Source organism: Lotus japonicus, chromosome 1, assembly GCF_012489685.1.
Source record: "Lotus japonicus ecotype B-129 chromosome 1, LjGifu_v1.2".
In the NCBI taxonomy this organism is placed as follows: domain Eukaryota; kingdom Viridiplantae; phylum Streptophyta; class Magnoliopsida; order Fabales; family Fabaceae; genus Lotus; species Lotus japonicus.
Genome location: NC_080041.1, coordinates 51,687,536 through 51,704,035, shown reverse-complemented (window position 1 = coordinate 51,704,035; position 16,500 = coordinate 51,687,536). Strand labels below are relative to the sequence as shown.

Genomic DNA, 16,500 nt, shown 5'->3' with positions numbered 1-16,500 from the left:
GCTTGGGAACAGCCGAAGACAGCGACTGAGATTAGGAGTTTTGTGGGTTTATCTGGATATTACCGTCGTTTCACCGAGAACTTTGCCAAGATTGTTGGATCTTTGACTCAACTTACGAGGAAGGATCAACCTTTTGCATGGACAGAGGCGTGTGAGACAAGTTTTCAAACGATGAAGGAACGTTTGACGACGTCCCATGTACTCGTTCTGCCACAACCAGAGGAACCGTATGAGGCATACTGTGATGCTTCGCATCAAGCTTTGGGATGTGTGCTGATGCAACATCGAAAAGTAGTGGCTTATGCTTCGAGACAGCTGGAGATTCATGAGACAAACTATCCAACTCATGACTTGGAGTTAGCTGCAATTGTGATTTCGTTGAAAATCTGGAGACTAACTATCCAACTTTATGGATGTACTTTCACCATACTTAGTGATCATAAGAGCTTGAAGTACTTATTTGATCAGAAGGAGCTGAACATGAGACAACGACGATGGATGGAATTCATCAAGGACTACGAGTTTACACTGCAATATCATCTTTGAAAGGCGAATGTAGTCGATGATGCCTTGAGCAAGAAGATGCATGTCTCGTCAATGATGATTAAAGAGCTGGAGTTACTTGAATAGTTTCGAGATATGAGTTTGGGTGTGACACCGTCCGAGGGAAAGCTGAAGTTCGGCATGATTAGGATCGCTAGTGGATTGATGGAAGAGATCAGAGATCAATAGTTACAAGATGAGTTTCTACTTGAGAAAAGGAATTTAGAGACTCATGGCAAGGATCCATAATTCAAGGTAGGAAATGACAACATCCTGCGATGTAAAGATAGAGTTTGTGTTCCGAACAACCCTGAGTTGAGGAGACTAATCATGGATGAAGGTCACAAGAGCAAGCTGAGGATTCATCCTGGAATGACAAAGATGTACCAAAACTTGAAGATAAATTTTTGTTGGCCGGGAATGAAGAAACAAGTGGCTGAGTATGTAGCTGCGTGTTTGACATGTCAGAAAGCTATGGTAGAACATCAGAAGCCTTCAGGCATGCTATAGAGTTTAGACATGCCAGAATAGAAGAGTGTAATAGCATATCCATGGACTTTGTGGTGGCTTTGCCAAGAACTCATAAGGGATATGATTCGATTTGGGTGATAGTAGACCGATTGACTAAGTCTGCACACTTTGTACCTGTGCAAACTACCTACAATGTGGAGAAGTTGTCAGAGATCTATGTAGCTTAAATTGTACGCATGCATGGAGTACCGACCAGTATTGTTTCTAATCGAGATCCGAAGTTTACTTCGCATTTTTGGGGAGCTCTTCAAGGAGCACTGGGAACAAAACTGAGATTTAGTTCTGCATATCATCCACGGACTGATGGACAAACATAGAGAACTATTCAATCCTTTGAAGACTTACTGCAAGCTTGTGTACTGGACAACAAAGGAAGTTGGGATGATCTACTACCACTGATTGAGTTCACTTACAACAATAGTTTTCATACGAGCCTATGAATGGCTCTGTATGAAGCTTTGTATGGTCGCAAGTGTAGAACCCCTTTGTGTTGGTATCAAGATGGGGAGAACTTGTTAGTTGGACCAGAACTTCTGCAACAAACAACAGAGAAGATCGAACAGATCAGAGAGAAGATGAAGACTTAGAGTAGACAGAAGAGCTACGCCGATCAGCGGCGCAGAACCCTAGAGTTTGAAGAGAGAGACCACGTATTCCTGAGAGTTACACAGACTACAAGAGTTGGTCGAGCGATTAAGTCAAGGAAGCTTACGCCAAAGTTTATAGGACCTTATTAGATCACTCGTCATGTATGACCAGTTTCCTATCAGATTGCACTACCACTGTTGCTTTCCAACATTCACGATGTATTCCATGTGTCACAACTGAGGAAGTATATTGCGGACCCGATGCATGTCATCGAGCTAGATGACATAGAGCTGAAGGATGATTTGTCTTTTGAGACGCCGCCAGTTAGCATTGGAGATACAAGGGTGAAACAGTTGAGAGGAAAAGAGATTGTGCTGGTGAAGGTCATTTGGAACAAAGGCACGAGCGACGCTACGTGGGAGTTAGAGGAAAAGATCAAGGAACAATACCCGGAGCTTTTTACTGAACCCCAAGTTTTGAGGGAGAAACTTTCTTTTTGGGGGGTAGTATTGTAAGACCTAGTTTTTAGTTATAAAATGAAATAATTAAATTCCTATTCACGCTTAGGTTTCGATGTTTCTTGAAGGGAACCTGAACAGGTGTTCACTAAATTGGATGAATTAATGAAGGAGAAAGTTAAGCAATGACTAAGAATAGTACTATAGTCGTTATAAGTTATAACACGAACCTTATTCACTTCCGCCTTAGGGCGAGAGCGTTGGTAAAAGACTAATCTGCTCTATAAGCATTGTATAAGCGAAATTCAAAATCTTCAGACAAATATAAGAATTTCTCTTTATCCTTTCCATGACTAGTGTTTCGACACGAAACCCTAGACTGTACGCACGATAGGTTTCGTTTCTCGGAAGTCCGACGAAAATAATTTCTAATATTTCAAGAACCTTAAATGAACCCTGGATGAAGACTTTTTATATTCGGAGCTTCTAACGAAGTTTCCATCCGCTTTGTCTTATTTCCTTCGACGATTGCAACCTTTCTTCAGAAGGAAGTTTCTTCATCCGACGTCAACTGCAAAAAGTAGTTTTTTGGATTAAATCGATTCATACCGTCATTGGACAGTTTAATTCAAGTCCCAGAAACATGTTTTGAGTTTTGGAATTCTGTCGCCAGAATCTCACTTAGAATTCATAGAGGAATGTACAGGAAAAATCAGAATCGCGAAATATTCATTTTCCCGCGTTTTCTCTTTCCTATAAATAGCTAAAAAACAAAATATCTCACCACCACCAAGTCCGCGAGCAAGGAGGAAGAGAGGGAGGAGGAAGTTTTTAGCCGTTTATTGACCGATCTTTGTGCTATCAGTTGCTACCCGTGGCATCGAGGTATGGATACTACTTCTTACCTTTGATTGTTAATTATTTTGCTTTTCTACATCTCTTTCTGTGCTCAAAGTTTGGAGCTTTTTGTAAAACTGTCCAAATAACTCGATTTCTCTTTCAAAAATTCATCCCTACCATTCACACATCATAATTACTCCGCCGGTGTCCGCCGATTCTCACCGGATCGGCGTAGGGATTGAAAACTATCCAAATACCAATTTTTAGGGTTTTCTTTTTGGATAAAAAACTCTCGACTTAGCTTAACAACCTCATTAACTTTATTTTTCAAAATTCCAACTTTGAATTTCTGAGCTAAAAACCTTGACCAAATTATCCCTATTTTAGTTTTCGACTCGATAATTTTTACGAGCTATAATTTACCCTAGATACGACCGATGGTAACCTAGGAATCAAGTTGATCGAAGAAAAAGCGTCGGAACACTATATATAGTGCACGACCGAGAGCACCTCCAAGGGGAGGAAAATTTCTCCTTTTCACTAAGACTCGTCTTCTCGTGTTAGGTTATCGTACTCTAGAGCTTAAAATATTTCGTCTAACGTGAGTATATATTTTTCGGTTAATACTGACTTATTTTAATTGAATTCTGTTATGTTTTCTCAAAAGGTTCGACTGAGGAAATCTTTGGAGCTTTAGGAGAAGTGAGTTAAGGAACCCTGTCGAGTCATACTAGACAACCCAGAAGTGAGGGCAACTTACTTTGCTAGATAATGACTTAGGCATCAATAACTTCGACTTGCTTATTGTTTATGCCTATGATTGATTAAGTTGATCTGGAAAATGTTTTATGAGGCTTCGGCCACTGTTAATCAATAGAGACGTGTGTCTCCGTTTTATGGGGCTTCGGCCGACATATGTGTTGTTGCTTGATTATTGTTATGATTGTTGATGATTGATTCACATGTTATATGTGCTAAGTGGTTAATCATAAGATGTGTTGATATATGTGCTCATGTTTTGTTGGATTGTACTAACTATAATGTGTGATTATACATATATATGTGTAACGTCAGAGTGTGGGAAAACGGGAAGTTATGCCATACTAGTGATGTCATTTTGAGAGAATGTTTGATGGGACAAACCGAGGTTCGGGCCCTTATTGTTTTTAGTGGATCGAGACCTTCTCAGGGAGTCATTTGGGATGATGGGATCTTTTAAACTTATAGAGTTAGAGACAAAAAGAAATGGAAACTATTTTACAAAAGAAATTCATAATACACTAAACAACATCTGAACACTTTAAGATAATGATAAGAATCTCTGAAGCAAGCTTAGGGCTTGGAAACAAGTTTTGGAAAAAGAGAAGTGCTGTCGAATCCAAGTTTTGGGGAAACCTTGTGTGCTTTGGCACTTTGCTCGTTGAGCAGTTTGTGGTTTGGCAATCTAAAGGATAAGCCGGGGAAACTAGTATGTTTTTCAGTACGTTGGTACTCTTTTGCTCGATGAGTAGTTTGTTGTTTGGCTATCTAAGGGATATGCCGGGAAACTAATAAGTTTCTAAGTACATTGGTACTCTTTTACTCGCTGAGTAGTTTTTGAGCATCCGATGGATGAGTCAGATGACTCAAGAAATCATCAAGGGTGTTTGCACTCTTTTGCTATTTGATTTCATTTTTGTCGCAGAATCGGCGTTTACCTTAGGGTATTTTTAGAGACAATATATTAGCTAGAACACCATGACGGGTGAGGTCGATACGTTGTTTTGCTAACTATATTGCATCATGCATAAATTTTGAGATTAAATGCGATGAGATGTCGGACCTCGGTGAACCAAAAACGATCATAAGATCAGGTATTCACATAAGAACACCGACAGCGTTTCTTAGTAGCAGACGGAAATGACAGACCTGCAGGTTACGACTGATTTGACTACCTTTTATTTGGTGTAAGAGACGCCTGAGCGGAAATGGTTAAACACTAGGCCATTGTTAGGACTGACTCAATGGTGCCCATATATCCGGAGCATTTCTTGCAGCATGTCATTGCATATCGTCATACATTTATGACTTGATGATTTGATGTTGTTGAACATCGTTATATTACTTGATAACTAGTTGAGTTGTAAATATTTGTGTATTGGTATTTCATTTTGAGAATATGATACTTACATGCTATGATAAGCCTATTGAACCTAAGTATCTATTCCTGTATATGTTACCTGTCGTTTGTAATATATATATTATTATGTGAGTTGACCCTCGCGATGTGGCTTTGTATGTATGTTTGTGTTTGGGTGGTCACCCTGCTGCCAGATGTCGATGGTGGATTGGTTTACGTTGGTTTACCCTTAGGGGGGACCAGGTATGAGATGTTGGACCGGATTAGCCCCGCCGCATCGGTGACTGACCCCTCTAGTCACCGGGTGATCTATATGGGGAAGATCATGGAGGAAAGGATCGATGAGTTTGGGCATTTGACCAAAGGAGTGATGCGACGCTACTCGGTTTTTTTTAACCTACCACCTATTGTGCATTGTGGACCTGATACTGGAGCACCACCACCACCGTCGTCTGACGATGAGGATCCTTCTGAGGATGAGGCTGCTGATGGAGCATCATTTGGATCGAGTTCTCCTGCCTCCGCTGACCATTCGGACGCCACGTCTTCTTCTAGGCCTGTTGAGCCGAAGGAAGTGAAGGCACTACTACTACCATTCGCTTAAGGGCATCTACCTCCTTTCGTGGCTATCGCGTGGTACCCTTGGTTCACGTGATGGAGGGGGATGTGCTCATCAGCGTGGTGGATGCGGAGACAGGGGTTTCCAGGTTAGTGATTCGGATAGTGAGGAGAGAGGTCATAGATGTGGAAAGAGAGTTAATCGTCCTGGATTCTGACTCTGATGATGACTTTGCCAGTGAGGAGGAGGAGGAGGAGTATTAAGGGACACGCTTGCTCGGGTGGTTAGAGTAGGTATCGTGTCGTAGCTCTGATTGTCGTTTCTCATTTTGGGGTAGGGTAGGTCCCCGACTATTAGCGTTTTGCGTGGTTCTCTTCCATGAGAATCACAGGGAGTTTGTCAGACGTAGGAGGCCTCGTGGAGGCCATTTTGGGCTAACTTACTTTTTAGAGGACTGTATTTATAAACTTATCACTCTGACTATGGTTTGTACTTATTTTCCTGCAGGCGTTACTTTCCGTCACTAAAGGTTACTCGTGACGTGACTTTTAATTACAGCGGGGGCTGCAATTATATTGTACATTAGTTTATGTTCATCGCATTTGGGTTGAGCCTTTTTTTTGGAAAGTCTTTTACTTAAAAAGAAAAATGAAAAAAAGAAATCTGCTTTTCCGCTTTATTTTAATTTTTAGTTACTAAAGTGACACCCGAAAATCGGGATGTTACAGTTACCCGCACAAGGCCCAGCTCTCATCCTATAAATAGGAAGCGATTACCCTTTGTAAGAGACTTTTGCTCATTTGATTAATACACACATGAAATTCAATTACATTCTCTCTCTAACACTCTCTCTCCAAGAGGGCTAAAAAATAGTAAAAATGTTTTGCTTAGATCGTCAGAACTAAAAAATTCACTTAAATAGACATTATACATAATTGCTAATCAACATTTAAATTATTAGAAGAAAAATGGGGTATATTTCAATTATATTTTAATAATATCAATGTAGATATATGTTTTTTCTAAATAATGTAGAAATATATTTACAGTTGAAAATATTATTCAAACATAAATTTTGATCATACGAGGGGTTGTTTGTCATACATTTTTCTTTCATTAAATAAAACTTTATTTGAAAAGATTAATTATTAAAACAAGATATCTGAGGTTTAGGAGGAATTAATATGATTTTAAGATCTTTCTTTCGAATGCTTTACGGTTTCCTTTAGGAGGAATTAACACTAGTAGAAAAACTAGTTTTCACATCGGGTATTTTTGAGTTTTAACATCGGTTTTTATCCGATGTAAACAATGTTGATGTGGTATCTCCTAACCTTTTCACATCGGGTTTATCGGTTAAGTCAACCAACCGATGTGAAATGTATACCTTTCACATCGGTTCAGTCAGCCAACCGATGTGAAATGTATACTTTTCACATCGGTTAGACAAAAAACCGATGTGAAATGTGTATACTTTTCACATCGGTTAGACAAAAAACCGATGTGAAAAGTATATCGGTTAGTCTAAAAACCGATGTAAATGCTCAACCATTTTTTTTTTTTTTTACACGAATTTGACCTGAATATACATATTTTTTTTAATGAAAATTTATTAAAATAAAAAGAGATCTTGAGAACACACTCTCTCAAGTGAGTTAAACATCCAAGGTCCCAGCAAAAAAAAGAAACATAATAGCCTAAAAGAACTAGAACAATTCAGCAATTCTAGTTCTTTAAATGTAGTTAAACAGCAACAGCTCATGAAATTAGGACAAAATAGTTAAACAGCAACACAACAACAATTCAGCAAAACAGCAACAGTTCAGCAAATTAATGCCCCAAGCAGGAAAGCCACCAGCACCATAAGCATAAATTAGGAGAGCAACGGAGGTGAGCAACTTTGAACCCTATAAACAGATGCAATAAATACAGAGATCAGCAATCCATGTTATAATATAAAAAACAAGTTGCCCAAACTTTAAATCAGACTGTTTAGGCACAAACTTTAAATACATACCAAATAAATTCTAAGGTTTATACAAGTCAAGAAAGCAAGTTGCCCAACTGTTTCGCAAATCATACAACTCTTGTTCTGTTAATGCCGTTGGATCATTGAATACCTACAATTTGTAGAATAGGTTAAAATACCTATTTTGTGACATTTTGATGAAAACTCAAACAATGAGACAAATAGGGAGACAAACATTTGTAATACCTCCATCCAAGACTTAGTAATACTAGCAGAGACAATGTCAACCATATTCTTCATCACATAATATCCACAATCATTCTCATTAGGCTGCAACCTTGCCTACAAATGAATAGATTTTTATACACTGAATATATATCAAAACAGTATATATTACAGCCAGTGTTAAGTAGTATAAACAGCAACATCAAGACGCAACCATAATCTACACTACACTTACTTTGGGACGAAGCCATTGAGTCTTTTTTTTATTACCCTCAGCCAATTTATAAACCGCCATAGCTCTATATAAAAAACAATCATCGAAGTAAGTTATACATTTTAGTGTAAAAGGACATAATAATATATAACAAAAGCGACATAAAATATACACTTACTGTGTAACAATATTCTTCATTTGTGAATGAAGATCATTGTGTAATGAACAAAGGAGAACTAAAGTATTGTCTTTAGGACAAATGATTATTAATTGCCAATGCCCTCTGTACACGTGGAATAACAATTAGTGCGTTAAGTAAGATGGAGTTATGGATAAAAATAAATAAGAGAAAATACAAATTTACATATACTTACGTTACAAGATATGGTGCTAAGTAACACACTTTGTCCAAATCACGCAACTTTTCTTGTATGTATGTTAGAACTTTCTTTTTAGACTTTGTGGAATCTGGATAACTGAAGATTACTGGGTCCAGAATTCCAAACACATCTGATTTGTTACTTTCGTCACATAGACGATGGATGTACCTGATTAAATTTGAAATTAATATTGAATATTGCAATCATGAAAAATAATAGTAAAAATGAAAGTCTACTTACGTGCACCAAACTTGTAGAATAGAGATGTCAAGCCAAGCATCACCCACCAACAACTCTCTGAAACACTTTGGTGAAATCCAAAAGTTTTTTACAGCAAGATCATGTTGTAATGGTAAACATATATGTTTTTGCTGTTTCAAAAACATGAATAACACTCTCTGAACATTGTCAGTGGTCGAGTCCTCCTTGTGATTTTCTTGTGCGGCGGTACAAGAACCTTTTGTGCTTCCATGCAGAAGAACATTTTGTTCTCCTTGTTGGTTTGTTGGGGAGATTTCAGATAAACCCATAGTCTTAAGCGTCTCCATAAATGATTGTTGCATCTTCTCACTCGCCATGATCAACTGTTGTTCAAACTCTTCTTTACATTCTGCTTTAATCTTTGCTGCAAGTTTTTGTTCAAGTTTCGCCTCAAGTTGTGCTTCAATCTCCTTAACATCTATGGACTGTGTTGGACGTGAAGACCTTCCGAAGTAGTTGCTTAGATTAGCAAATCGTCCAACACCACGAACACGGCCACCATGCTCGGATGTTCCAATTGCCTTTGTCAAGATATCGTTACGTCCTTGTGAAACAAAGGTTCCTTGTTCAGTCTCTTCAGCCAGTGAATCCTACATTTGCACATAAATTTAATATTTCATTAGTGGTAAAGAAGGATGTCGCATACAAGAAACACATACAACCATAATGAGAAAGTAATCATGGAAAAAGTATTTCACTTACAATTTTCTCAGCAACAACTCGGGTAGCCTCTGATGTGTATTCCCCTCCTCGCCTTTGTCTTGCTCTCTTCCATTTGTCATGACGTGACGGTGGAGATGGAATACGATCTAATTCTCCTGATGTGTCTAGTTCTTGTCTCTTTTCATTAATCATTTTCTTCTCAAGCAATTCATATCCTCCACGAGATAATGTATGTGGGTAAAGATTCTTAGCCACATTATCCTTACCCTTTTGACTTTTTTCCTATTATAAATCAAGTTAAAGAAGTAAGCATAAAAATAAGCATAGATAAACGACCAAAGTTTGCTGATTTGGCTGTGATATTTGCTGGTTTTTCTGTGCCACATGCTAGTTTCGATTTACCAAATTTTAATGGAATACAGTAATGGGCAAACAGTGTCAAATATCATATGCTTTGGCTAGATAAACGACCAAAGCATATGATAGATTATCAAGTGACTTATGCCATGGCACTATTAAAGTTTGGAAACTAGTTTGGTGAGTTCAAGGACAAGGTGTCCTAAAACTGTAGTAGACTACTTACATGGTAAACATCTCAATTAAGAAAATTGAAGAAATGAAATGAAAAGAAAGCAAATCAATTTTAGGACATGAATATGACTGAAACAAGAATCAATGCAAGAAAAGAAAAATATTATTAATACTAACCTTAAATGCAGGGGTATTTCGATGCTCCAAAAACTTCTCCCATACATCTTCTTTAATATAAGGATACACTTCATACAGAGGAAGGCGATTGGGGTTGGGGTTAGTGATATAATCGGAAGTGAGTTGTGTCTTAAAAGCTATCCATCGGTCCCCCAAATACTTTAACCATTTTTTCTTCAAATCACACTTATTTGAATCATCACTTTCTGTGATATCAAAATGAAGCTATACACATAAAAAAAGTTGGTGTTAGTACCAAAGAATGGGTAAACAGTAGTGAATTAAGAATACAACAATAATACCTTAAGATCATCCCAAATTGAATTTTTTGAGTCTACATCTACCAACCGCCACTCATTTATTAAAATACTACAAGTACTTCGAGCAAGATATGCTGCATAACTCCTAAACTCATTTGAATTTTCACCAATACAATCCCCAGTTTGTGGATCAAACTCAATCTTCAATTTCACACCTGTTTTCCGAACTTTGGCAATTTTAAGCATCTTAGTGCAACCTCTAACCATTCTCTTTTTATCTTCACTAGACAAATGATTAGGTCCACTAGATGAAAGAGGGGTGTTGGTTGAATCAGCCATTTATCTGTTTACAGAAAACAAAAAGATTTCAGAATCAAAGCACAAATAAATGCAATAATATAAGCATCATAAGCATATAAACGAATGACATATAAACTAATTAATCAAATAGATATAACATGTGGCATACATGGGGACTGAATTTACTAACTTATTTCAACAAAGAATAGAAACTCACTAGCTCTCCCATATCCCTTCTTCATGATCCAAACGAGTAACTTGCACATCGTCTACTTCATTTTCTTCATTGGAGGTAAGCAAATTTGTTGCAGAAGACGGAATCTCAGAAATATGAAGGGATTCTTCACTACCATGTGTGGTTTTTGGTTGTAGAGCCACCGACCACCTTTTGTTAGAAGGACCTGTGACATAAAACACTTGTTTTGCTTGGGATGCCATAATGAAAGGTTCGTCCCTATAAGCCACCTTGGAAAGATCAACCAGTGTATATCCAAATTCATCAATTCTTACACCACTGGAAATATCAATCCACTTGCATTTAAATACATGCACTGTAAATGTAACATAATCAACCTCCCAAATCTCTTCAATCACCCCAAAGTACGGTGTAGATGCCATTATAGGTCTTTTATCTTTTGAACTAGAGAAGTGCATGGACTCGGCCACAACCATAACCCCACTATTTTGCATAGTACTTCTATCATCTTTTGATTTTGTATAAAAGGTAGTTCTATTAATATCATAAGCACTCCAAGTCATAACATTACATTTAGGCTCAAATGAGAGTCGTTTTATTGTATCAGAAGCACTTTCATCATTAGCAATTCTTTCTTTAAACCATTCAGAGAAACTCTTATTGTGCTCTTTTAACAACCCTATTTCATTCATCTTGGGGTATTTTTCCCTTATAAAGCTTTTGTGGGCAGATAAGTAAGGTTGAACTTCATCAGTGTTATTCAATATATACAAATGCGCTGGATGACGTACCTTCCAAGTCATGCACTTGACATTTAAACCTTGTGTACCCTTACCTTCACATCTTCCATCATGACGAGACTTTGGAACCCCTATAGCATCCGCTTCTGACAAATAGTTTGAACAGTACTCAATAGCTTCTTCTGCAATGTACCTTTCAATGATCGAAGCTTCCGGACGGTGTGGATTCATAGTATACCCTTTTAGTATCTTCATGTACCGTTCTACCGGATACATCCACCTTAAACAAACTGGACTGCACAATCTAATCTCCCTTACCAAATGAACAATCAAGTGTTCCATAATGTCAAAAAATGAAGGAGGAAAATGCATCTCCAACTGACACAAGATGACTGCAGCCTCATTTTCCAACTCGTCTAACTTCAATGGATCAATGACTTTACTACATATTGCATTGAAGAATAAGCACATCCTAGTTATAGTTTTCCTAACTTTAATAGGCAATATTCCACGAATAGCCACTGGTAGTAGTTGCTGCATCAGAACATGAAAGTCATGAGATTTTAAGCCAAGTCTCTTGATTTTGATGAGTAACCTTGCGGTACTTTGATACCTTGTAAACACTCACAAAAACTTGTTTTCTCTTTCTTAGACAAAGTGTGACATGCTGGAGGCAAATATGTCTTGTTACCTATCTGTTGTGGAGTTAACTGTTGTCGTATACCCATTTCAGCCAAATCTAAACGAGCACTTAACCCATCTTTTGTCTTGCCATTAATGTGAAGAAGTGTGCCAATTAGACTTTCACAAACATTTTTCTCTACATGCATCAAATCAATACAATGTCTTACATCAACACTTGACCAATATGGAAGATCAAAGAACACCGACCTCTTTTTCCATACATTTTTTTCAGCAAGCTTCTTTTGTTTCTTTCCAAAGATAACCTTCACATGTTGTTGTCGTTGATAAACTTCCTCTCCAGTCAAGGGTTTTGGCGCAACACCATACTCTGATTTTCCGTTGAAAGCTTTCTTCAATTTACGATATGGATGATGACGGTCTAAAAATTTCCGATGCCCAAGATAAACGGTCTTCCTTCCATGATTAAGCTGATGGTAACTTGTATCTTTCTCACATATAGGACACGCTTTATGCCCTTTAACGCTGTAACCAGACAAATTACCGTATGCTGGAAAGTCGTTGATGGTGCAAAACAACATGGCACGCATATTGAAATGTTCACCAGAATACGCATCAAGAACATCAACTCCTTGCTCCCACAACAATCTTAAATCATCAATCAACGGACTTGGATAAACATCTATGTCGTTTCCTGGTTGTTTTGCGCCCGGAATCATCATAGATAACATCATATATTTACGCTTCATGCACAGCAAAGGAGATAGGTTGTAAATTATCAAGAGAACAGGCCATGAACTATGGTTACAACTTAGACTACCATACAGATTCATTCCATCGGTAGCAAGTCCAAGTCTAAGGTTTCTCGACTCTTTGCCAAAATTTTGAAACTTCAAATCAATTTTCTTCCATTGCAAAGAATCAGCTACATGGCGAATTTTTCCATCTTCATTTCTCTCTTCTGCATGCCATCTAAGGTTCTTTGCGTCATTTGCATTAGAGAACAATCTCTTGAACCTTGAAATTATTGGTAGGTACCATAACACTTTTGCAGGAGGACCCTTTGTGCTCACATCATCACTAGAATCACCATCTTTCTTTTTGTAGCGTGACGCCTTGCACTTCGGACAATGATCATAGTTTTCAAACTCTTTTCTGTATAAGATGCAATCATTAGGGCATGCATGTATTTTTTCATACTCCATGCCCATCGGACACAATACTTTCTTGGCTTCATAATGACGATTCGGCATTGTGTTACCTTCTGGAAGCATTTCTTTCAACAATCCAAGCAAATCAGTGAAACTTTTATCACTCCATCCATTTTTCGCCTTCAAATTAAACAATCTTAACACAGCTGACAACCGTGTAAAGTTTGTGCATCCCGGGTACAAAGGTTCTTCCTTGTCTTTACATAAAGTATCATACACATGCGCTCTCTTAAATGATTCTTCTCCAATATCATGTATCATGTCTTCCAGCCGATCATCCATATCTACACATACTTTCTCTCTTTGTGATACACTTGGCATTACTACTTCACCATGCCATATCCATTGTGTATAATTTTGACAAATCCCTCTCCAAGCTAGATGGTCCCTTATTTCATCCTTAGTAAGTTTTGGCTCCCGGTTCCCACAAGAAACACAAGGACATGGAAAAAGTCCCTTATTGTTCGGAAGATTCTTTTCAGCAAATTCTAGAAATTCAACCACTCCATTATCAAACTCATCACTTAATCGATTAGCTCTCATCCAACTACGATCCATAACTACGTTCTGCAAATTATCACATACTAAATTAAAGAATTGTGACCCTAGAACCAAACTCATCAACATTTTTCAAATGATAAGCTAAAGACAACCTAAAAATTAATTGTAAAAAATCGAACATGAACAAGCATTCAAATTAAATAAGCCAAAAACAAATCACGAATTCAGAGCCAATTTTAGAAAATAGTTTTAAAGTGAAAGCAAACTTACAGCAAGATGGAAGAGTTTTGCAATGGCCGGAATAGTTTGCCGGAGCTAGAGTGGCTGGAAGAGTTCGCCGAATTCGTGAAGAGGAAGGTGTAAATCTGAGACGTCTGATAAATAACAAAAACATGGAAAGGCAATAAATAAATGGACAGATTAGCATTTTTGAAATGAATGATGGAACATGAAAGTGGTAACCAAGTAAACTCACCAATAGCAAAGTCAACTAGGCCAGCAGCAACCGCTAGAGCTGAACCACTTGAAGAACCTCCAGGAATGCAAGACGACAACAGAGGATTGGTTGGTATCCCATAATGCTTGTTCTCACCAGAAATCCTGTCATGCCACCCACAATAAGTAAATTAAATCACTCCTGAATCAGAAATCTAATTGATTCTTATGTAGAAAGCATCATAATCATTTCTAAGAATCACTTTAAGAAGATGCTTGAATGAAGAGGCAAGGTTCATGAAAATGAGAAGAAAAGGTTAGCACAAGAGCCAACTAATATCTGGAAAACTAACACAGTGACACAATAACCCAACAAAGAAACAAAGATAGAACCTAGCAATTACACAACACACTCTAATTGCATAATCTACTGCCCACCGCTATCAGATAAGAAAATGACCCAACACTAGTCAGCAAGGCTTAAGCAAACCTATGTCATGTTTGTGGCAAAAACCATAGAAACATTGTGTGCTTTACATGTTATATAAAATAGCAAGTACCAATCAGTTTCTTGTACAGGGGCACAAGAACCAAACAGTTTCTTTTGTCAATTATCACTATCACATAAATATCATCTTATGCAGTTATGGCTTATCACTAACATCACTTCGCAGATGGATAGCAAAAGTTGGAACTACTTTGATTTAATGTAAATAAGATCGCCAGATTAAATAGCAGCTACAATTAGACATTTGCTTCCAACGATGCAACATAGCTACATAGGTACCCTCACCATGGGATATATGGGCTATACAACTTACATCATAATTGAGATTGTCATATCAGGAATGTTACAGGCTAAGACAATCTAGAGACACGCAGCATTCACACCAAACTTTAGAGATAAGTGAATACTGAAAACCCCAATCAAGCTAAGAAACACCAAACTACTATTTTCCTGTTTTATTGGGAAGCCACTTAAAACCTCAAATTTTCTGAGATACACACACACACATACATGCTGAATCAGGATGAAGGGAGCCTTACCTTGTGCTCATCTAACAATCCACATGCTGAATCAAGATGAAGGAAGAATTTCAGAGAAGCTTCCAAATCTCAATAGCTTCGCCTGCAAGATGAAATGAAGAGGAAAAATTGGATTCATTGCATTTTCTTTTTCATTAGATCAAGTAAGAATTAACAAAAAAAACAAAATTGAGGTATCAAACCTTGGGGTTTCTTGTTGTTGTGGGCTTAAGAAAATCTTTAGCTGTTTTGGGATGCTTACAATCTGCAAGTGAAGCCAGTGAATCTCAGAAGTCAGTGAATCTCAGAGCTTCAGCTTCTCAAAGGATGCTTCAGCTTCTGCTTCAGAGCTTCTGCTTCCCCTGAATATGATTATGCACCAATGTGTCAAGTCTTCACTTGACAAAACCCTGCTCAAATAACAAATCAAAAACACTGACACATGTAAAAATTTGACAGTCATGCTAATGAGATTAAAACATGATATACTTAAATTTTCCAAAGCAAAGAGGTCCAAAAGAAGAACCAGAAACCAAACACCCCAGTCCCCACCACAAACAAGCTAATAACTGATGGAATCAAAATATTTAATTAGTTCACCAAAATCATTTGGTTCCGTTTGTTATCAAAATATCCAACCACTCAATACACACACACACACACAATATGCTAAGTAACGTATAGCAGTTGACCTAAAAACCACTAAACCCACATGGCTATAATCAAAACCCATATCAAACAATATGCTCCAATCCATGAACCTTCAAAGAAACAAAGAACAAGGAAGCAACGCACCTTAACGCAAGGAATCAAAGTGGAGCACAGAGCTGCACGAGCAACGACGAGCGACGACGGAAGTGGAGCAAGGGAATTAGAGACCAAGAGAGAATGAGAGTGAGGTGAACGGTGAGCGACAGCGAGCAACAGCGAAAAGGGAGCTGCACAACACACGAGCGACGGCGAGCAACGACGAGCGACGGCGAGAGCGTAGGTGACTTAGGTTTTCAACGGCGAAAGAGGAAGAAAGCTTTCAACGTTTTCTAATCCTTTGTATCATGTGTAAAAACTAAAGAAAAGAGAGACTTTTCCCAACGGTTATATTATAATCGATGTGAAAACTAAACAAAAGAG

At 37.9% G+C, this 16,500-nt stretch overlaps 1 protein-coding gene and 1 pseudogene across 1 annotated transcript; both read right to left on the bottom strand.

Annotated features, from left to right (window-relative positions):
• Window positions 1-12,117: 12,117 nt before the first annotated feature.
• Window positions 12,118-13,449, bottom strand: LOC130737806 (uncharacterized). The gene has a single exon (XM_057589654.1). It carries the CDS (start codon window positions 13,447-13,449, stop codon window positions 12,118-12,120), a length of 1,332 nt encoding a protein of 443 aa, XP_057445637.1.
• On the bottom strand, window positions 13,408-13,965 carry LOC130731906 (uncharacterized; annotated as a pseudogene).
• Between the last annotated feature and the right edge of the window lie 2,535 nt (window positions 13,966-16,500).